The sequence below is a fragment of the Clarias gariepinus genome, chromosome 5 (genome assembly GCF_024256425.1).
Source record: "Clarias gariepinus isolate MV-2021 ecotype Netherlands chromosome 5, CGAR_prim_01v2, whole genome shotgun sequence".
Taxonomy (NCBI): Eukaryota; Metazoa; Chordata; class Actinopteri; order Siluriformes; family Clariidae; genus Clarias; species Clarias gariepinus.
In genome coordinates this window covers 11,013,348-11,036,932 of record NC_071104.1, presented here as the reverse complement: position 1 = coordinate 11,036,932, position 23,585 = coordinate 11,013,348, and the positions used below count along the sequence as shown (strand labels likewise).

Below are 23,585 nucleotides of genomic sequence, written 5' to 3'. Positions count from 1 at the left end.
TAATTTAAATTCAGAGTTTATTTACTTTAATCTATATAAAATAGCAGTGGTTTCACACATTCAATTCATTTTCTGATTAGAAATGACTCAAGTCCAAAAAAATTATAACATTTTGGATGTTTTATCTTATCTGACCTAAAAATGTCCATAAGCCTTTTTTCAGAGGCAGGGTGTAGGGGCAGCTATGGTACTGAAGGTGGCACCATATCACAGGCTGTGCTCTTGAGGTTTCATGCACATGCGTGTCTTTTCCTATGGACTCTACGTGTGTAGATCCCTCTGCCCTTCTCTCTCTCTCTCTCTCTCTCTCTCACACACACAGAGACACACATTCAGCCTCCTCTCTTCCTTGCACTCCTTTCCCTTTTTGCTTTGCATAGCTATGCGAGGCTGCAATACCCGTATTTAAGGTACAGCAGGGTGCTTTTTGCTTTGCTTTCCTCTTCCCTTTGCATCCCATCCTTCTCTCTCATCTATTTCTCCTGGTCTTGGCTGGAGGATGGCGATGGTCTGGGTGAACACTAAGAAGGGGGTTGTGCAAGAGCTGCTGCGTAGACTGAGCTATGTCACTCATAACATTGGTAAGGAGTGTGTGTCTATGTGAGAGTTAACATCACATTTTCTTGTGTTTTGCTGTATTTCTTTTTTTTTTTTTTTGTGACGCACATTCTGTCTCTGTTAGGTAATCATCCAGAGCTCTGTTCATGAATTCAAGGGCACAGTTGTTGTTTTAAAAATTAACAGAGAAACATATATTTAATTGTTATATAATAACAAATTTGATATGTGTTTAAATTTTTTTAAATAAAATGTTCCTGGAAAAAAAACATGCCCCTTGAATTTATTCCATTTTCATGTGTTGTGTGTTTTGTGGCTACAGAGAAATAATGTTAACTGATAAGTGTTTTTTTTTTTTATGTTCTCTTCATGTGTGCCTTTCCATGTGTGTGTGTGTGTGTGTGTGTGTGTGTGTGTGTGTGTGTGAGAGAGAGAGAGAGAGAGAGAGAGAGAGAGAGAAAGTAGCTAATCAAGCTCGCTGTGAGATTACAGCTAGTGTCAGAATTAAATGATGTCACACTTATATTTAGATACAGGTCATTAGGGACATTTTGTTGTACCTGTAGTATATGGGAATACAGAATTGCTTTTAATAAGCTTTCAATAACAGCGTAATTACAAATTTGGGAAAACATTTGGGGTCATCCAAGATGTGACTGAATCTACAGGTGCTATTTAGTCCACATAATGTCTTTCGTTCCACACCGTCAACATAGCAATTATAGTCTGGCTAAGCACTATTTTACTGGACTTAATTATTAATAGGGGACCTGACAAACATATGATTGGCCAAAGTACAATATTGGAGTTGATTACATTTTTATTTTTAACATTTAATTTATGTTTATATATATTATGTAGAAAATGTGTGCACCAAAGAAACTACTTCTGAAGTTGCGACATAGAAGTGACAAATTTTGCTTCCTTAAAAATTTTGAGTTATTGGAGAGAGATTTTATATGTGCCCCTAAAAAGGCCAATTGTCAGCGTTATACTGTCTTGCTTCAAACAATAATAATTTAAAATATTTAGTATTAACACAAAAAATGGTGTAAAAATTGTTCCTTGAATAGTCCTTAGTAAAAGCCTAAAAAGCAAACAATCTGTAGTGTCTGTAACCACGTCAATTTATCTTGAAATGTCTTAACAATCTTAGAATAATATAGTTTTTCAGCCTTATGTCTTTTAATGTGAAATCTAAATTGGCCAAGTTTCATCTGAATGACAATTAAGATCATTTAAAGATTTAAATTGAAAAGTTATAAATACTACATAAAAGGGAAGGAAATTATATTTATGCAATTATGTGTATGTATATTTGTAGAAACATTAAATATTATGAAAAATGGTGTTATGTGATCCTATATGAAAATTCACTTCATTACTTAAGACAATTTTTAGCAACAATACCATGTTTTGGCCAAGTAAATAAAAAAAAATGAAATTATATATAAAGAAAGCAAAATTAAAGAATATTTACTTGTGCTTTTTGATGTTTATACTTCACTTCATGCAGGCTATACCTGTGCTAAAAACACAATAGTTTGGTAAAGTTAGAGGAAAGTCACTAATTAAACAACTGCAGCATCTGTAAGTGCAAAACTATGTAAGAAAAACAAAAATAAGAACAACCAACAACAAAAACACAGTAACATTAACTTAACATGGAAAGGACAAGTCTGTATTGTACATCAAATGTTTCTTGTTGATTAGATACGGTATATGAATATCACAAGGAAGTTACTTATTAGAGTGAGAAGTACTTATTTCCCCTGAATTGCTCCCTTCAGGTATTTGTATATTCATATGAATGAAATGCAAAGTTGACAGAGTAGTGCTTGGGGCAATAAAACATTGAAAATAATAGTAGGCTGTAGGAAAAAAAAAATCCAGCCTTTTTTTTTTCTTAAAAAGAGGCTTGAGGAAAAGGGTAATCATCATAAAATGATTTTTAAATAGTGTTTTACTTTTATATTATTTTTCACTGATAATTAATTTCCATATAATTTCATCACATCTTTCCTTTACGCATGTTGTACAGAATATTGATCCCTTTATTATTGCTCATAACTCAGATGTAAATTATTGCTCATAACTCAATATGTAAATATTGTACATACAATATAATTATTTCTACAGGTTTTTTATAGAGTTGTTACAATCTTACCCACCTAAAAAAAATCTTGAACAAATATGTTTTTATTAGAAAAAAAAACTCATTTTATTTTCATGTTTTGCCACTTTTTACATTTGGCCCAACTGCCCAACTGGAAAAGCCATATATAGCCTACATAATGTAGTCTCACAGTGTTGGTGGAATCAGTAGGGGAAAATATAATTCACCTTGCAGGCAACAGAGGACTTTTCAGCTTGAGTTCAGCATGACAAATGATGTAAAAGCTGTGATTGAAAAGTTATTAAGTTATTATTGTTACCCTTGGCCATAAACCCTTCCTAGCTGCTATCACTGAAGAGAGTTCCTGCAAACAAGGGCCTAAAAACAAGCGCATAGTCTGCAGAAATTAATGAAAACTGCCAGTGGTCATGACTTGGTGAAATTCAATGCACATAGAAAAGCCAACAATGATCATCAAATAAAATGAAAAGTGTTAAGAGTGCGTATTGAATCTTTATTACTATTAATATGTTGTTTGAGGCAGAGTGGGGAAAGAACTGTGTGAGTTAGCCACTTCCTGTGGGATCCCTGCTGGAGGTGCTTTCTGGGACATAACATCATTTGAAATCTTGTGTGTGTGTGTGTGTGTGTGTGTGACTGTGTGTGTGTGTATAGCAGGACTTGAGTACAAAACCAGACAGCACAAGCAATGCAACTAAAGCTGAGGCTTTTCCACAGTAATCATGCAGTAAGTTCAGTGGCAGGGATGGTGGGACTCAGATTGAGCTTCATGCATTTTAAGGAATTGAGGAGCATCTAAATGCATTTTTTATTAGTGTGCACCAGTTGTTCTATTAGCATGGAAGCTAGACAGAAAAGTTGAACAACAACATGTTAAGAAAACCCAGGAAGCGAAAAGTCAAATGGCGCAGCTATGTAGAAAAGTTTCCTCTTATGACGTTAACACAGGGTCTGGGTGAGTGTTATTAAAATGCACTTATATTATTTCTACATCACTTTAAATGTAATACTGGTGCATGGTTAAAGTATAAAAACATGCATAAAGAAGGTAAAAAATAGTCACTATATCAGAAAATGTTAATGTGCGCATTGTCTTAAAAAAAACTAATGGTGCCATTTCTACATCTAAGCAATTTGTCACAGTATTTTCTATTACTCTATATACCATGGTCAAATCTTATTTTTCTTGTTAGTTTTCTTCTCTTTCCTTTCTTTTATCCTCCTATGTTGTTCTCTGTTTTTTTTTCATTATAAAATCCAAAATCATCAGTTTGACCAAAAATGAATTAGGCACGATTTTCATCAAATGAATAAATTTTTTATTAAATGCAGTCAATGTTTGAGATGGTGTCCGGTGTCTGAGATGGTTTCTTCTTTGTTTTTTATTATGCACCGAGACTACGCAGCAAATGAGAATGAGTTTTTATTATGATGTTTATAGTGGTGCATTAAAAAACACTATAAATAACAATTTTACATAAAATCATGCTAAGATGAAAAAAAAACTGCTTCTAATATGCAGTTTACAGGATATTTCTTTTTCTCGGAAAATATATATTTTTTGGAATTGTTGTATTCTTTAAAAGATAAACCAGACCGAAAAAGTCAAGTGCTCATATGGTTCAGTAACAGATAAGAAGTGGAACACCCCATAATATCAAAGAGATATAGTTATTATAACTAATAACTTATATCTAATAGTATAGGCTCTATTAAAACAGTTTATTCTGAGCAAAGTGATCTCTTATACTACCAGAGGAAGATAAAGAAAATCCAATTAAAAACTATACGATTTTTATCACAGTGTATTTGATCTTTTGCAACATATCACAAAAAAACATTTAAAAAAAATCATTAAGTGACTTTTGTCAATTTGAACCAAAGTTAAGCGTTAGCTTGGTTAATGTTTGATTCAAATATTATGAGCATATCGGATAGCTAAACTTAAGAAACAAACTTTACATCTTCGCTTTACAGAATTTGTTCTACATGCCACTTCGGCATATTGATCCCTTTATTATTACTGATAACAAAAGGTTATATATCCTCTACATACAGTACAGTATAACCCTGAGTTACGTCATTCAAGGACAAAAGTGCTGTTACAATCTCACCTACCCATGTGCAAACTAATCTTAAACAAATATGTTTTTAGAAATAAAAAGATTAGTTAGATTGTGTGATATATGGCATATTTGATAATTTGCAGCAATTTTGCCACTGTGATTTTCTTTTTCTGTACAAATAAATAGAGAGATAGTAAAGAGATGGACTATGTTTAAGAGTCTGTGGTTTGCAACTTTCACCATGTTCGCCACAGACAGCACACAACATTATTTGAATGGTCTGAATCCAGCCTTTGTTATACCACTTGCGCTGATAAGATCAAACACACACACACACACACACGCACACACACACACACACACACGCACACACACACTCACAGACGTCCATTCTTAAACGACTCTCAGGAAAAAAGGTTTCCTATTATAGGAGGTGTAGCATTGAGTAAAACTGTTTTAGACATAGAGGAAGAGAGAGAGGGAGAGAGAGAGGGAGAGAGAGGGAGAGAGAGATTGAAACACCTGTCTCAGGTAGCGAGTTCCCACACAAGCTGGATGTGGCTGTCTCATATTAGACCATGAGAGAGAAGCTTTGAGTTGCAGAACAGTCAAAAGAGATGGATGTACCACACAGACGACGAAGTGTACACATTCCCCTAAAAGAGGCAGAAAAATACCACCGCTTGACTCTCTGTTGCCGTCACCTTTACAGTAAGTTACAGAAGGACGAATAGACAGTTTTGTCCCTTTCTTATCTAATAAAGCAAATTGTGTGAGCGTGTGTTAGAAGAGAACAAACAAACCTTGAGTGCAAGTGAACAAGTTTTACCAGTCTGTACACACAGACACCAAAAAAAGTTAAAAATATAAAATTATATTTATTTTGTTTATTTTTAATTAGGATTTGCGTACCTAATCTCTGCCTTTTTCTTGTTTGACCATATCACATTATTTTTGTCACTGTTTTGTTATTTAAATGTGGTGAAAGATTTATCCATAAAATTTTGATCATTTAAAAATTTTGATGTCAAAATGCATTTTGTGGTTGTGCGTCTATGAGAACAGGGAAAGGGATATGCCTGTGAGACTCACTTACTCAAGGCGGTTAACTGGGCTCTTGTGACCGCTGTAACAGTAGCTGAATGGAAGTTCTGAGCCCCTCTGTGTGTGTGTGTGTGTGTGTGTGTGTGTCCCAAGGGCATGAACCTGACTCCAAAAGCCTACCTCTGTTCTCTTGTTTCCTAATTACACCTTTGTAGTCCATGTAAATATTCAGAAATCAATGTGGTGTGTTTCAAGTCATACAGCATCTCCTTCAGTGTATGCCGGTTTTTGTCCTGAGGTGAAGGAAGGGTGGTGTTCTTTCTACAGTACAATGCCCTATCTTTACCTGCTGTCTGGGGTGGTGCGTGGGAGCCCCTCTGGGCAAAAAACAGACTACTAAAAAAACATATGGAAACATTCTCTCTCACATGCAGTATATAAAAATAAAATGTATACTGTATTTTAGTCATGTAAAGCATGCAAAGTAATCTTTTATTTGGTTTGTTCATTTTATTATCACCCATAAAGCTATGTGTGTCTTTTAACTTAAACATAACTTTCTGTTTGTCTTTACAGATGAAATTATGCAAAAAGAGACAAGTCCAGTCTGTGCTGCGGACATCATGACTGAGCTTAAGAAGAAGTTTGCTCTTCTGCCTGGTAAAATTAAAATTTTCAGCTTCACCATAAATATTACAACTCAGATTTGGCTTTTATAAACAGAACTATTATTATTGCATACAGTGTGGTGGTCAGTCCATTGCTCCCAGAACCACTCTTGATATCCTTGTTATTCAGTACATTCAGGTCGTCAGCTGACTTTATTTTATTACCACATAATGTTGCTGACCTGCTGAAGCAACCCCAGATCATAACCCTGGCTCCAGAGGCTTGTACAGTGGACACTATGCATGATGAGTGCATCCCTTCCTTCTTACCCTGACACGCCCATTACTCTGGAATAGAGTTAATCAGGACTCATCACTCCTCACCACGTGATCTTTTTCCATTGCTCCGAAATCCAATCTTTATGCTCCCTTTTAAACTGAAGCTTTATTTTTCTGATTAGTCTTACTAACAAGTGATTTTTCCATGGGCACACTACTATTCAGTCCTAAGACGTTTCTCTCTTCTAATTGTGTTTAGTATTCTCTCTCGATCGTGCGTGGAAATGCTCTTACTTTCACTATTCAACATACTGTAGTAGTGATTGTCTAGTAGTGATAGAAAGAACTGTCTGTTTTGTTCTGCAAAAATGCAACTTCACCAATCATGATCATTCAGGGTTTTTTTTTTTTTTTGCAACCACATTTCTTTTAAAGGTTCCTCATTATCCTTCCAGGTTTAAATAATGCGTTAGATGGTTTTTAACCCACTTCCACTAATTCTAATAAACCATTTCATGATTGATCTGCCAGACAGGCTGGTTTTAGTATTGCTAAAATGCTGATGTCTTTAAAATTTTATGTAGAAAGAGAGAGAGAGAGAGAGAGAGAGAGAGAGAGAGAGGCCCTAACACAGTGTTCAGTGCTCTAATAACTTATTTAAATGTGTATTGTAATTGACTGAGGATGTCAAAGTAACCATGATTACTATATTAGTTAAGTATTTTAAGGCTTTGTTGTGCCACATGTTGCTGTTCTTAACAGTTACAAATGTAACAGGTGTTATACCTCTACAGTATGTTGCACTAATGAGTTTTCACAATCTTGCAAAAGATGGAGCATGCATAAACTTTGGCAATTATGCTATAGGGTTGGGGTTGAGATGAGTATGCACAGCTGCACAGATTTCAGATTTTAAACACATACTAAAAAAAAAAGCTTCTTTTTAACTGCCGCTGCCTGTGAGGTGAATTGCAATTACAACCAAAACCCAGACAAGCTATTGCTCACTTTCCCTTCTGACCTCATCCACTTTGCTCAACGTACTATTTATTAGCATATTTTGTGTATTTTCATTTCAAGGAAAATTTCAGAGCAACCTTGTCATAGATGGAGGTATAGAGTTTCTTTCTGGGTTGGAAAATATAAACAGAAGTTGACATGAAGAAAGCAGTGCGAGTCAATACTGATCGCAAGTCGATATTGCATGTGACAGTTTTTATGAAGTATCATTAAAATTATAGGCCAGAGCACAGCAGAGTGCATATGCACGAGAGTGAGAGAATAAGTCGGCGCTGACCGATTTGTTTCATTGTAAATGGAGCAGACTGAGCTAAACGATGACTGTGTAGGCTCTACCCTGTTGTCATGACGACAGGAAGAATAGACTGACTAGTCAGATTAATATTTTGATCACATGGGAGACTTGGGGACTTTTGCCCAGCTGCTTTCTCTCTCTCTTTTTTTCTGTAAAAAGCCTTCATGAGATCCACAGCACACACGACTGAGACAGACCAGTGTATGGACCAGACCTTTCCTAACCTGGAGCATTTACTCTGTCTCTGGCTCCTGTTCACATTGCTTGTCTACAATGTCGTTACTAAGCAAGTATGTCAGACCATCAGCTGACGGATCAAAGTATATCACAGCATTTCAGTCATGTGCTTGAGTGTAAAAAAAGTCTCTGCCATCACTCTGGAAACCCAAGATGAATTGGCTCCTAAATGCCCCCTGCTGGTTTTTCAGATCTCCAGCTGCAATCTTTTCTCCAGTATTTTCTGCTTTGACTTTACTTTAGGTGGCAGAGGCCAGGATGGCAGCCCTATCATCATCTTCCCAGAATACCCGTTATTTGGTGAGCTCAGCGATCAAGAATTTCACAGTGTTCTCAAATATGTGACAAGTATTCCCAGGTAAACACATGTTTTATGTGGAATTTATTAAAATGAACCCCTGATTTATCAAATGAATATGCTGTTAGTATTAGTATTTTATTCTCATCATTTTTCCTTGCTCTTTTTGGCAACCCACTTAGTTAATATTTGGTGAAATCTTGCATTAAAGGAAAAACATAAGGATCATCTTTGTAACGGATTTTAGATTTTTTTTTCCTTCATACATCTTCTTGGACAATCCATCTAAGGCCAAGACTTAAACCTCCTGACAGTTGCATCCAATATTTGGCTAAAATATCACGTTTCTATAAATTTTTCTGAGAAATCCTGGGCCACCAGCTGTGCATCAGTTATCCATTTATACACAGATCAGCCATAACATTATGACCATCCCCTTGTGTCAATAGAACAGCAATGACCTGTGTGTTCTGACACCATCCTATAGAGACCAACATTAACCTTTTCAGCAATTAGAGTTACAGTTGCTTTTACTGTACAGTATATTGGATCAGAGTACATGGACCAGGCTTCATCCCCACATGCATCAGTGAGCCTTGGCTGGCCATGATCCTTTTGCCAGTTCACAAGTTTTAATTCTTTGCACCATTTCTGTTTGGTTCTCCCCACTCAAGTCTGGAAACATCCTACAAGACCTGCAGTTTTGGAGTTGCTTTGACCCAATTGTCTAGCCATCACAATTTAGCCCTTGTCAGAGTCACTCAAATCCTTACGTATTGTAACTGTACCTACTGTAACAAGGCCCACATGGTGACAGCTAGACGACTGGGTCAGAGCAACACCCAAAAGCGATCCAAGGAACGAAAACCTGTTAACTGGTGATAGGGGTGATGGGCAGCCAAGGCTCATTCACGTACATGGGGAGCAAAGTCTAGCTCGTGTAGTCTGATCCAATATAAGAGCTGCTGTACATTAGCTCTAATTGCGGAAAAGGTTATTTCTGGTTTCCTTAAAAAGGTGTCAGAACACCTGCTTTGGTGGCACAAGGAGGGCCGCACTTAATATTAAGCAGGTGGTCATAATGATCGGTGTATATGACCTGTTTTGTTATGTACTGTATATAATTGGCATTTCCCACTATAATGAAAAATATGTGTGATGGTTAAATGAAAAAGAATTATATATATTAAGAGAAAATGGTATCATAAAAGATTTTTTGTTACAGTTGAGATAAGTATTTTCCACAGATTATGTGTAGCACCTATATAATACTGGTCTAACATTTTGGTCTATTTTTCTAAATAATTCTATGTGTGTTTCAGTTTGAGTGCAGCAGGGGTGGGCTTCATCTTAGTGATTGACAGACGCCAGGATCGCTGGGCTTGTTTGAAAGCTACATTACTCCGCATTTCTGTAAGTGTGTCATGATGCATTAATTATATTGATGTGATGATTACATGAGCAGAAAGACATATAAGTTATGTTTTTGTTATAGAGTGGCTTTCCAAGTAACCTACGGCTGGTTTTGGTGTTGCGTCCCCACACACTCCTCCAGCGCACTCTTTCAGATATTTTCTTTAAATTCCATGGAGACGATTTCAAAATGAAAGTGCCAGTAAGTAAGCAACTTATATCAATGTTTCGAATTACTGCGTTTTGAAGCCATGTTTCTCTTTGGTATTACACATATAATAAAATAGGTACAAAAATATATTGAATGCAATGTGCGTATTTGTCTGAGCAGGTTATCATGCTGAGCTCAGTGGCTGAGCTACATTCTTATATAGAGCGAAGTCAGCTGACCCAAGAACTAGGTGGCACTCAGCATTATTGCCACGACACCTGGATTTCTCACCGAACAGTAAGAAGCTTCCAAATACTTGTAATATGGAATTTCATTTGGGTTCAATGCCATATCTATCTATTTATCTATCTATCTATCTATCTATCTATCTATCTATCTATCTATCTATCTATCTATCTATCTATCTATCCATCTATCTATCTATCTATCTATCTATCTATCTATCTATCTATCTATCTGTCTATCTGTCTGTCTGTCTGTCTGTCTGTCTGTCCGTCCGTCCGTCTAAAATATGCACAACTGTGCACAATAAAGACACAATGCAGTAGAATAGATGTGATTCAGTACATTCAGGTCATCAACTGACTTCATTTTATTGCCACATACCGTTCCTGAGCCTAGACCCAGCAACTGAAACAACCTCAGATCATAACACTGCCTCCATAGGCTTGGCCACTATGCATGATGGTGCATCGCTTCATGTACCTCCCTTCTTACACACTGGAATAGGGTCAATCTGAACTCATCCAAAAGTCCAATCTTTATGCTCCCTAGCAAATTGAAGCCTTTTTTTCTGATTAGTCTCAATAACAAGTGTTTTTTTTTTTTTTTTTTTTTAAACATAATGCTGGACAGCCCAGGTCTCCTCACCTAACATCAGTGCGTGACCTCAGTAATGCTCTTGCGGCTAAAAGTGAAATGAATTTCCACAGTCATGTTCCAAAATCTAGTGGAATAGGTGTAGATTATTATAACATCAAATAGGGATGCACAAAAAAAATGCCTCCGGTGAGTTATAATCGTGCCTTTTCAGGTGAGTTATAATCATGTCTCCACTTTTGCAAGTGTGCATAGTATATATCATGTGGCTGAAGAACAATGCATAATAGGTCAAGAACTTCAGTTAATGTTCATTGGATTACATCAGGTTTCTTTTTGGTTTTTCTAAAATAGAAATCTGAGGCTATAGCTCACTAAAATTGAGCCATTAAATGTTGGATCAAGCAAAGCTTTTACAACCTTCAATTGTATTCCTTTTTTTGGCTGACTGGAGTAAAACCAAATGTGGTTTTCTTCTGTAATAAAGAACCTGTGAAAAAGGGTGGCTGGTACCTTCTGGGTATCCAGCCCTAATCATAACACAAAGCTGTATTACAGTTTTAACACTATGCAACAAATACATGATGAAATAGTGGTCTGTTTCAGAAGCTACACTCAACCTAAGCATTTCCACACATGCAAATATGTTTTGAGATTTTCCCCTTGTGTACCTTTAACCCAAGCTGTGTTTCCATGTGCTTATAGGACATAGAAGGCTTTGCTGTGTTAGTGAAGAGGATGACACAAAGACTGCAGGTATTTGGTAGGGAACTGGCAGAGACTGAGCTCCCCAACACCGCTCTAGCAGCCAACAATCTGCTCAACACACACAGCAGCAAGAAAGATAGTATGAAGGTACAATTCAGCTAAAATACTGTAGGTTTAACTGTTTGTTTAAATTAAATAAAATTGATTTGAATTGCTGCCAAAAGGAGGAGCTGGCAGAAGCTCTGGGCCAAGGACGGGAGATCTTGGGGAACATCCGTGAACCAGTGCGTAGGGATCCAGACAGCACTCTGAACCCGGACCAGCTGGAGAACTTGGCCACTGTGCATAGGTGAATGTGGAGCTCAGAACATGAAATTACATCAAAGTTTACCACTCTTTCGTCTAAATTCATATTTTATAACGCTTCCGTTTTTTTTTTTTTTTTTAGACTTATGTCTCAGTTAAATGAGAGCTCATTAGCATTTGATGAGTTCTGGCTACAGCATCAGAAGAAGCTGGAACTGTCCTTGCAACTCTGCCAGTTTGAACACAACTTTCAGCAGGTCACACAAATTAACATTAACTATACTCGAACATTTAGGCATCACTACCCATGTGATAATTCAAGCAGATTGGCTGTGTCTAAACTTATTATTATGGTATGTTATTTGCAGGTGTCCGCAGAAATGAAGATAGTGACTAAAAGACTGGCTGCTTTCTCACATGTAGGAATAAGCCAAGCCCACACAGAACATCTCCTCAAAGAACTAACTGACCAGGAAGACATATCATTTGTAAGTCTTTTACTGTTAAAACTGCACACAACAACTGATTACACCTCTGTAGCCTGTAATATAACATTGATGATATGAGGATATATGGTGGCATGGTGGCGTAGTGGTTAACACTGATGCTCGGTTTGGTCCTATACAGATTAGGCTAATTGATGTTCCAATTTACCCGTAGTGTGTGAATGCTGGCCAGAGGTCCTACCATAGTTATAAAAATGGGAATGTTTATCACTGGCCACAGTCTCTAGTTGGACAACTGAGCTTCCTAGATGGATGGATGGATGAGGAACTTATAAGATGTATTATACTATATAGACGAGAACTGGTTATCATCATGATGCATGAGGAACATATAAGATGTATTATACTATATAGACGAAAACTGGTTATCATCATGATGGATAAGGAACATATAAGATGTATTATACTATATAGAGGAGAACTGGTTATCATCATTGTATTATACTATATAGACGAGAACTGGTTATCATCATGATGCATGAGGAACATATAAGATGTATTATAGTATATAGAGGAGAACTGGTTATTATCATTGTTTTTTTCTCAGGAACTTCTGGACAGGATGACAACCCTGATTACTGAAGGCCAACATTTTCTTGACAGCTGTGAAGACAGTGATGATAATGTTAGGATGAAGTGTGCTGACCTGCAAAACACCAGAGAGAAACTTGTGGAGATGCTCAAAGCTAAAAGAGGTCTGCTACTACAGGCCAGCGAGCTCCACCAGAAACTGCAGATTGTGAGAACACACGTCACACACAAATAATTTAGAGAGCCATATATATATAGCATTTATTGCTAGGCAGATATAGCACATGGGCCGTGGCTGTTGGTGGTGGAGGACTGTATATATTACTGAGGATATTAAACATGAATATTACATTATTAACACATTATTATCAGTTGCTACATAATGATGTTTTAGAGAACTGATTCCATATTAAGAATATAAAAAAAGTGCAATGCCATAATTTATAGAAAGAACCTTAATAAGTCACTAAAATACACACTAAAAGTTCTAGAAATACCATTTAAAAAATTATTTAGTTTTTGCTGTATTATAAAACTCTTATACATGCGTCAATATTGTAACTTTCTCTCGCTCTTTCTCTTTTTCAGGTGAGTAAATGGTGTGACGATGGTATTTACATGCTGGCGTCTCAGCAGCTTGACAAGTGTCAGTCACAGGAGGGGGCGGAGTCCGCACTGCAGGAGCTGGAGTGCTACATGGAGACAGCCAACGAGCTGCAGCAGTGGGATGTGTGTATGTTCTGTCAAGAGTATGAAAGTGTGTTAACCACAGAGCTGAAGGTAAGGACCATTCATGAGGAGAGCCACATTTCAGAAACAGACATTGTGCGAAAGTCTTGTAATTTTTTTTTTACATATTTAGCTTTCAAAGAGCCAGACTTTCTTGTAGTTTTCATTATAGTCATAACAAATAGTTTTTGCCTTTCATTTTTTAAATTCAGTTTCAGAGGAAGGTTTTTTGTCTGAAAAGCCACACAGTGACCTATAACTCATTCAAACATAAAAAACAAACATCTAACTTAAGGCACAAACCAGTAGGAACCAGGTGCAGATGATGAAAGATGATCAATTTGGTGTTTAGTATACTGGTGATGCTGAATGTTGAGCAGTTGATGGGACTGTATGTTTTATTATACATATTTTTGAGAATGAATTATTTCAAGTGAGGGTTAAAGTTACAGGGTGATCTGAAGACACCTTTGGTGACTTTCTGTAAAACTGAACATAATATAAGTGATGCCACATGATACATGGTATGATTTAATATTCAACTGGCTGCTGTTATTACACTGGGTTATTAAGGAGGTAGGTCATAGAATTTGACAAAATGTGATTCAGATTAAACTTGTTGCCACCGTTTCTTCTCGTGTGTGTTACAGGAACAAGTAGAGCGAGTGTTTGAAAAGAGGACTTTGCTACAGGAGATGATTGAAAAAAGGAGGGTCAGTTTAAAAAAGCTAGCAGCCAAACAGACACGCCCAGTCCAGCCTGTAGCTCCGACACCTGAAGCTATTAAATCACCTCCATCTTCACCAGGTTCGTCTCAATCTTCCTTTTAATTGGTTTCCTTTCATGCAAGTGAAATGTCTATTTACATCAGTGTTTCTTGCTTTCTCTCTCTCAGTCTTTGTCCTTCAAATATCTGAAATGTCTGTGGGACTTTAAAGTCTTTGAGGCTACACTGAATGTCTAATATCTGGGCTTCTAGACCACTGCTGAAATGCTCTACAATGCCTGTATTCTCTTTCAGCTCTTAGACATTGTGGAAAGACCTATGCTAGTACCGACTCACAAAGTGAATATAATGAAGTAAGTTATTTTAATGATCACGTTTTACTGCGCAAACATCCTAGTATCTTGTCTTTGTCTCTTAACAAGTGTTGGACACATAGTCAGTTCCTGCTTAATTTGTATATTCCGTCGCCTCATCATTTTGCATGAGCGTACTGTATGTGCCAACCTTAAGCTATTGGTTAATGCTATGTATCATGAGAAATAATGCTCCTGTCTGTGTGTAGCCGTCCTCTGAGCAAAATAATGGAGGCGACCGTACAGCTTCGGTGTCGGATGAGGAGGAAAACCTGGCTGTACTCCGCAGGTCTGTTGGAGATTAAAAAGAATTCTTTATATTTGATAAACATTGAAAATGTTTTGCATTTACATTATATGAATTTTTTTGTGTGCGCTATCGCAGGCATGTAATGAATGAGCTGCTGGAAACAGAAAGAGCATATGTTGAAGAACTTCTGTGTGTTCTACAGGTAATACATTTTTCAAGCATGAAATACAGAATATACATTTATTATGTATTTCAAGTTTTGGGTTTAGCAGGCAAGGAATAGGTGCAGAAGTTACCTATTCATGAACAAACCAAAACTATCACATTTCACATGAAATAAAACAGGCTAATACAACAACATGAATCAACACTTAACAACATGGTATCAGAACAGATGCAAGACAGCAAACAAACTAAAAAACATGACTATTTATAGCAGGCTTATTGGCAACCTCAGCTCAGGTGAGTGCCCAAGATCACCTGGCCGAGCTGCACTCTGGGTGATTAATAGGTTTGGCTAAATACTCTTGTCCATTTTATGAAAAGACAAGATAAAAGACTATAGAGCACCTCCACAGAACAGCAGTAACATTACAATACATTATTAACAATACTACGTAGGCAGCTCTGGCCTCTCAGTGCATGGTTTCACAGGGCCTCTGGGGTGTGCTGTAGTGTTTGGCACCAGGACATTGGCAATGGATCCTTTGGTAGGGTGAGGTCTCTGTTGATCAGACATATTTGTTCAGTGTGTCTAATGAATGCTTAATCGGATTGGGATCTGGGGAGATTAGAGGCCAGTTCGGTGGCCTTGGGCTCTTTGCCTGCTGCACCCCATGGTGTGTGTTGTGTTACATTAGCTGTTCTGTAAGGTCAGACATGAATGAGTCATGAGTGACCATGGTCTTTTTACGAGTTTACTGGTATATAATTGACAATAAATGGTTATTTCGTGGTTAATCAATGTATTTTACAAGTACAATACAAATCTGTTCATTAAAAAAATGAACCCTTCAGGTTTTCGTGACATGTGCTTCTACCCTTTCTGCCCTCAGACGTTAGCATGGAGGACATAGTAATGGTAATGTGTGCTGTTTCTTACCATACAGGGCTATGCTGCTGAGATGGACAACCCTGCCATGGCATCCAGCATTCCCGCTGCCCTGCAGAACAAAAAGAATGTGCTGTTTGGCAACATGCAGGAGATCTACTTCTTTCACAAAACGTGAGCCTGACCTAATGGGACAGATGTTTCAATTCCTATTTGAAACATGGCAACATTTTAATGTATTGAAAACACACCCCTCTGTCTCTCAGGATATTTCTGAGAGAGTTGGAGACTTACACAGACCACCCTGAGCTTGTGGGCCGCTGTTTTCTGGAGAGGGTGAGTCCTGAGGATGAACAAGCAGGAACTCATTTAGGCCCTGAATGCAGTCAGTGGTTTACTAACTTTATGATTTGTGTTTGGCATTTTATTAGATGGGAGACTTGCAGATTTATGAGAAATACTGCCACAATAAACCTCGATCTGAGAGTTTGTGGAGACAGTGCTCAGACTGTGCATTCTTTCAGGTAAATACACAGAAGTGCACAAATGAACACAGACGCATGTAGTGTAGACACACACACTGGCATAACCCAATGTGACTTACATTGCTAACAGGAATGTCAGAAGAAGCTGGAACACAAGCTGGGATTGGACTCTTACCTACTGAAGCCTGTTCAGAGAATTACAAAATACCAACTCTTACTGAAGGTAATTTAGGGGATTTGCTTCTGTAAGTCTATACATGTGCCCAAGGAAAAAGTATATAGGATGCAAATCCCAATCATACTACAGTCCTGATTTTTTTTTTTGCATAGTAGGCACACAAATAATTCAGATGATCCACCTAATTTTAATATTACACAAGGATAATCTGAGTAAATACAAAATGCACTTTTAAAACTATTTCATTTATTAAGGGGAAAAAAACTGTCCAAACCTGCCTGGCCCTATGTGAAAAATTAATTGACCTCTTAATCTAATATCTGGTTGCGCCATCCTTGGTGGCAACAACTGCAATCAAACATTTGCAATAACTTTCAATTAATTTTTCACATTGCTGTGGAGAAATTTTGGCCCACTCTTCTTAGCAGAATTGTTTTAATTCAGCCACATTGAAGGTTTTCAAGTATGAACAGACTTTTTAAGGTCATACAGAAACATCTCAATGAGATTTAATTCCGGACTTTGACTTGGCTTTGACTTGACTTTTTTTGAACTGTTCAGAGGTGGACTTGCTGGTGTTCTTCGGATTATTATCCTGCCCCAAATCCCATTACCCAAATTTGCTTGAGGTTAAGGTCACAAACTGATGGCTGACATTCTCTGTCAAGATTTTCAGATAGATTGCAGAATTTATGGTTCCATTAATTATGGCAAGGACCCATGCAAAGCAGCCCCAGACCATCACACAACCACCACCATGTTGTGACTATTGGTATGATGTTTTTTTTTTTTTTAATGAAATGTGGTCTTAGTTTTACATAATATGTAACCGGACACACACCTACCAAAAAGTTTAACTTTTTTTGTAAAGCCTTTTTTTTTTTTTTACCGTTGAATTAGGGAGGGGCAATTACTTTTTTACATAGGGCCAGATGGGTTTGGATAGCTTTTTTCCCTTAATAAATGCAATTATCATTAAATTATCTTTGTGTAACATTAAAATGTGTTTGATGAATCATTAAAGAACCATGTAAGTGTAACAAATATGCAAAAAATACAATAATAAAGATCAGGAATGCTTTTTAACAGCACCAATGCAATTTTTTTTCTATTTCAAAATTTTAATTAAATCGATTGCATAACCTTTTGGAAAAGTTACGATCCTGAAGTGTCATGGTAAATCGAATCTCTGGCTCATTTAACAAACTTTTAAAAAATAGAGATGAAAATTCCAATAAAGGGAAACTGCAAATAGAAAATATATAAAGAGTAAAACCTTCAATTCTACACTATGATTCTATGATTTTAGGATTCTTCAATGATTCTATTCTATTCTATACTTATAATCAAATGCCAGTTTAAACAAATTAAGGAGGAAATAACAGTGTGACATTTTACTGTGGCGTTCCATCTCCTTATCCGTTACTAAAAATAACCTTATCACTCAAAGCCAGTAGATGGAGCCAAAATGTAAATACAGAACACAAAGACCCAGTGTTCTTAGTGTGTGTGTGTGTGTTTTTAACTCTATTTACAGGAGCTAATTAAATACAGTAAAGGCTGTGAGGGTGTAGTGGAGCTGCAGGCAGCTCTCTCATCTTTACTGGGAATTCTGAAGGCTGTCAATGATTCAATGCACCTCATAGCCATCAACGGATATGAGGTGATTCACAAACACCCACAATCCACTCCATCTAATCCTGTTTAAAAGTTCTCCTGGTTCAGAATAACTATCATTTATCTTTGTCACCTGGCAGGGTAACCTTGGCGACCTGGGCCGGCTGTTAATGCAGGGTTCGTTTAGTGTGTGGGCAGAACACAAGCGAGGCCCTGTGAAGATGATGGAGCTGGCACGTTTCAAGCCGATGCAGAGGCACCTGTTCCTACATGAGAAAGCTCTGCTCTTTTGTAAGAAACGTGAGGAAAACGGTGAAGGTTATGAAAAAGCGCCGTCCTACAGCTTCAAACAGGAGCTGAGCGTGAGTGTGTGGATGTACCTGCATCTGTGGCTTGTATCTCTCAGTGACAGGAAGGAAGTCTGTAAACCTTTTCCTGTGTGTGTGTGTGTGTGTGTGTGCATTTCTTTTTGAAACCTCTAACACAAAAAATGTCTTAAGATAATAATGAATCACTGTAGATAATTTGTTGTAAACTATTTTAAATATCTTCTAAACTTCAATCACCTTACTGTACTGTATGTATTCTGCATTTTTCTTTTTAGATGAGTGCCATTGGAATCACTGAACATGCCAAAGGAGACAATAAAAAGTTTGAGATCTGGTTAAACTCCAGAGATGAGGTGTACACTGTGCAGGTGTGTTTGCATTAATATTGGACGTGTACCTGCTTTGTTTGTACCTGAATATAGAAAGAACATATATGTTTTTTTCTGTTTATTATATAGGCAGCATCTGAAGAGATTAAGACTACCTGGGTGAGAGAAATCCGGAAACTTCTAACAGGACAGCTGGAGGCTTACAGGGGTATTAAAATGATTATTATTTAATTTAATTTGAATAATTATATATATATATATATATATATATATATATATATATATATATATATATATATATATATATATATATCATAATTATCAGAATGTTCCTGGCCAAGGGCGAAAAAAAAAAAAAAACCTCTCTAAGATAACAATATGAAGAAACCATGAGAGGAACCAGACTCGACAGGAAACATACTGTGTGTTAGAAGGCTGGAAGTTCAGTATCACAGAAAGGGTGTTTAAAGTAGTATGAGAGTATAAAACTTAGGACTGTGAACTGTGGTAGGGTTATTTTCAGAGAGTGCTGAATTCTTGTATGCTTGTCTCACTGAATTTGAATGTGTTACTTGAGTAAGTATACAGTACATAAACACTTAAAAAAATATATCTTACAGAAGCTAGCCAGCAGAAGACTACTGCTAACTTAACTGCAGAAGACAATTCAACTGAAAGGTAAATGTGCATACAAATTGGACAACTCTTCATAAAACAATTCATAATTGTCACTACTAGCTAAACATTTTTAAAACCTTGCATTATAATTTCTCCAATAAAAAAAAGCACTACTTTAAATATTCAAATATTAGAAAGTCTAAAAACAAAAACAACCTACATAAGTCATCATAAATTTGTTTCTGACTTGATTTAATCAGAAACAATGTACATATTGAAGGGATTTACAGTATAGATTATAGACAATCAACAACACAACCAAATCTTTTTGTTTTGTGCAATAAGTCTACATTACCGTGCAAAATGTCTTGAGCTACCCCTCATTTCTTTATATTAAACTATATGATATAGATACATTTAAAGGAATGGGATCAAATGTTTTAACAGGCTGAAGTGCCTTAAAATTCGATAAAAAAATTAGTTGTTCAAGTAACAACCTCAGCAGCAACCTTGTTTCCCCTCTTGTCTGTTCTAACCACTCAGCATACAGCTTCACCAGCAATCACTACAGTAATCATCGGCCTGATCATCTGTCATCTGCACCTGTTTCTCACTGGTTCATGCCTCAAGCTAGATGATTTTTATGCTTGAATGATTCATAAGTCACTATGTGTCTTAATAAACAAAAAACGTTCTGTTAAAACTGCTTACATTGGAACTGGGCTGAAAATGAGTGCCAAAAACTTCCTTCAGGAAGCTTGAAAAGACTACATTAAAAATACAAGAAAGTCTGGGTCTTGAAAGCAAAATTTTAAGAAATGAGGGCTGGCTCACAACTTTTGCACAGTAAGATCATTCAGTGCCCATAGTGTCCAGGTCCCCACGACCCTGTACAAGTGGATGACGAATTAATACATTACACACTCTTTCAAACACACCTACGAATGCAATGCTTTATTCTGCACACAAATTAGTGGACATTTAAATATAAACCAGGTTTAAACATTATGAAATTGATTCACTCTAATGTGTAGACCTGTAGATGTGAATGGGGAAATCGAGAACCAAAGGACAGATGAGGAAGGAGGCAATGAACCTAGCAGCACAAGTGACAAAAAACCACAAGAGAGAGCAACAAGTGAGTACAAAGACATTAAAAGTGGATGGGTGATCTGCTTTCTTTATTCATCCTGTTTTGTTTTTTTTTCTTCTGTGGACTGCAGGGTCTTTCTCCAGCTCTGACACAAGGCCCAAGCGACAAGATATCAAAAGTGACCCGACACCTTTAGGTGCCACATCCAGGCAAACACACACATACTGTACACACAGGTTTATTTATCATCTTAGCAGATTGAATAGGAAAATATGATTTTGCCATTAAAACAACTGAAACTGTACTACATTAAGAATTTTTAAAACCTCGCCCTAAAGGGTAACATTATTGTTATGGCATCACTATGCCAAGCCATGACGCAATTCTGATTGGTTATTCTCCTCTCAGAAACAGGGTCACACCCCAATTTAAGTGGAGTCAGGCGCTTAAGTACATCGAGCCTGTTTCAGAATCGTAGGAAAGGTACTTGTATGCATCCTCAAGTTTTTAGGGCTGGTATTGGGAAGGCATGTGGTTTTAGGTTTGTATCTAATGTGTGTCACACTGAGCTTTTTCTCCACTTTGGCATTGTCCTTGATTCAGCACTTGTGCATGCTTTTTCTGCTACATGGGCTACCTGACACATGATCTTGTCTGACTGCTACAGTGATGGCTTCTCTTGCTTTTCTTTTTCACTTACCTTCATACACCACAAACCCTGTCCTCCACTTTCACTTCAGTATCCTCATCCTACTTTCTAGCTAAATTCTTGCTTTATATTTCTCTCTCAGGATTGCTAAAAGGTTCGGTCTCACTGGATACTTGTATGGAGCACCGTGGATTTTTCACCTCTGAAGATCAAGTGACTGCAGAGCCGAAAGAGGAACAAGAAAATAAGCTTGTATGTACATGTTCATGTTTCATTCTGCTTGCATGAAAGTAGAACGTTCAAAGTTTCATTATAACTCTTTTCTTTTAGAACTTTGACCATCTGAATGCTGCAGATGAAGAAACAAAAGTGACAGAATCTTAAAGGATGATGGGTGATAGTAAGTGAAACTTGGTCTATAAAACTTTTTATTGAAAGTACTTACAATATATGCCGTCTCCACTCTTTTAAGAAGGTTTTGGAATATGGCTGTTCGAATTTGTTCCCACTCAGCCACAAGAGCTGAGGTCTGGTCCGAAGGTCTGGCATTCAGATAGTGAGGTTAAGCTCTTTCACAATAGCCTTAGCAGACCTTGTCCAATATTGTATAAAGCATCGATACAACAACCGATAATGATAAAGTACTAAAAAAGGGTTTTGTTGGCCCAACTCAGCAATTAATTAAGTACGTAAATAAAATGAAAAATCTATAAAAATGCTATTCCTGGTTCTCAGCTTCTAAATTAGCATAATAACTGTATCACAATAGTTCATATAGGTGGATACACAGCAACTGGGGACCTAATCATTAACATTTTTACATTCTGAGCTTACATTGTACACACACCTTGTATCCAGTGTCCATGATTACCTGGAGAGATCTCAACATCTGGGGGTATCTAAAGTCCTGAAAAATTATGCAGATTTAGCACATGGTTTATTTTCTTTTTATTTACAGATTGAAGTAATTCCAAGAATATTTCGCATAAGGAAAAAGGGGCCAGAGTACTTCAAGAAAACCACCTGCTGTTCTTCATGTTTTCCTCCTTCACATAATGCAGCACAAAACATACACCACTTCGTTGTATTACAGTGTTCCTAGCCCTTTAATGAAAGTGAACTTCCAATGTGCAGGTGTTATGGTGGTTAGGTCTAATGCTCTTCACATCAAGCAAATATCAGCTTTGTCTTTGCACGAGTAGACCCTAAACGTCCATGTATAATTAGCATATCATATATGCAAATATTGTTTTATGGCTGTGCCTGTACTAAAGTCTGTATGTCTGTTTATAGTCATAGAATGTTGTTAATGTACTGTATATGTATAGATTAAATAAAATTAAACCTTTAACAGACTTTTTGCAACCTGGTACATCACTACAAGTAGAGCTGTTTGTACTGTATCCCTTGGTGACATTCCATAGTGCTTCACTCTATATTAATTCAATTAAATTCAATTTTAGTTGTATAGTGATTTTAACCATTGTCATTGTCGCAAAGCAGCTTTACACAACCAAAAGGGTTATTTAAGTTTGTATGGAATGTGAATGTAAGATAATGGTCAGATAGTTCCTGCTAAGCAAGCCGCGGGCGACAGTGCCAAGGAAAAACTCCCTGAGATGGTAATAGGAAGAAACCTTGAGAAGAGCCGGACTCAACAGGGAACCCACCCTCATTTAGGTGAAACAGAGAGCAGGAATTGATCTGCATTTATACAGTGTGTTAGGTGGCAGGCAGTTCAGTATAACACTTGATGTAAATTGATGTTAATATGGAGTCCAGGTAGTTATTGGAGGCTCAGGTAGACTCGTAGGAAATTCCAGTCCTGTACTATCGAACAACTGCAGCCAAGTCAAGTCCTCATAGAAACAGCTGTCAACATTAGTTGAGGCCAAAACCGTCTTTCTTTTAGAGTGAAACCATCCCCAGACACCGGACAAATCCCACAGAGACACACGGGTCATCCATGTGATGAGATCTCCAACCAGAAGCGGGGCACCAGGATAAGTCAGACAGGTCCAGAGGGCAGAGGGAGTCTGGATCACTGGCAGCTCAGGAACGACATGTGTAGCTCAACAGAGAGAGAGGGAAGAGAAAGAGGGGGCGAGAGAACAGGAGAGGGGTGAGCAAAAGAGAACTGATAACAGTTAGATATGGTCGCAGTCACATAATGTACAATG

At 37.2% G+C, this 23,585-nt stretch overlaps 1 protein-coding gene across 4 annotated transcripts; it reads left to right on the top strand.

The window, feature by feature from the left end:
• The first annotated feature begins 321 nt into the window (after positions 1–321).
• mcf2lb (mcf.2 cell line derived transforming sequence-like b) lies at positions 322–22,760 on the top strand. 4 transcript variants are annotated; one of them, XM_053497178.1, is made up of 31 exons: positions 322–581; positions 6,382–6,465; positions 8,488–8,602; positions 9,865–9,955; positions 10,038–10,157; positions 10,287–10,403; positions 11,652–11,801; positions 11,879–12,003; positions 12,103–12,217; positions 12,329–12,448; positions 13,014–13,205; positions 13,586–13,777; positions 14,377–14,533; positions 14,748–14,806; positions 15,016–15,095; positions 15,192–15,258; positions 16,166–16,281; positions 16,374–16,443; positions 16,539–16,631; positions 16,723–16,815; positions 18,308–18,433; positions 18,528–18,749; positions 18,992–19,084; positions 19,175–19,253; positions 19,666–19,723; positions 20,698–20,801; positions 20,887–20,952; positions 21,165–21,239; positions 21,548–21,657; positions 21,736–21,805; positions 22,364–22,760. In XM_053497178.1, exons 1-30 carry the CDS (start codon positions 500–502, stop codon positions 21,787–21,789), a joined length of 3,225 nt encoding a protein of 1,074 aa, XP_053353153.1. In that variant the 5' UTR covers positions 322–499; the 3' UTR covers positions 21,790–21,805; positions 22,364–22,760. The 4 variants fall into 4 exon arrangements, with proteins under 4 accessions (XP_053353153.1, XP_053353152.1, XP_053353151.1 ...); XM_053497177.1 differs by lacking the exon at positions 322–581 and adding an exon at positions 3,534–3,650; XM_053497176.1 differs by lacking the exon at positions 322–581 and adding an exon at positions 5,379–5,472.
• Positions 22,761–23,585: the final 825 nt, after the last annotated feature.

Excerpts from the sequence above, each read along its gene's own strand:
- mcf2lb (XM_053497176.1), top strand. The coding sequence starts at position 5,379 with ATGGATGTACCACACAGACGACGAAGTGTACACATTCCCCTAAAAGAG. Across the intron at positions 8,603-9,864 it reads TATGTGACAAGTATTCCCAG|TTTGAGTGCAGCAGGGGTGG; the intron begins GTAAACACATGT and ends TGTGTGTTTCAG. Across the intron at positions 16,632-16,722 it reads CAGACTGTGCATTCTTTCAG|GAATGTCAGAAGAAGCTGGA; the intron begins GTAAATACACAG and ends CATTGCTAACAG.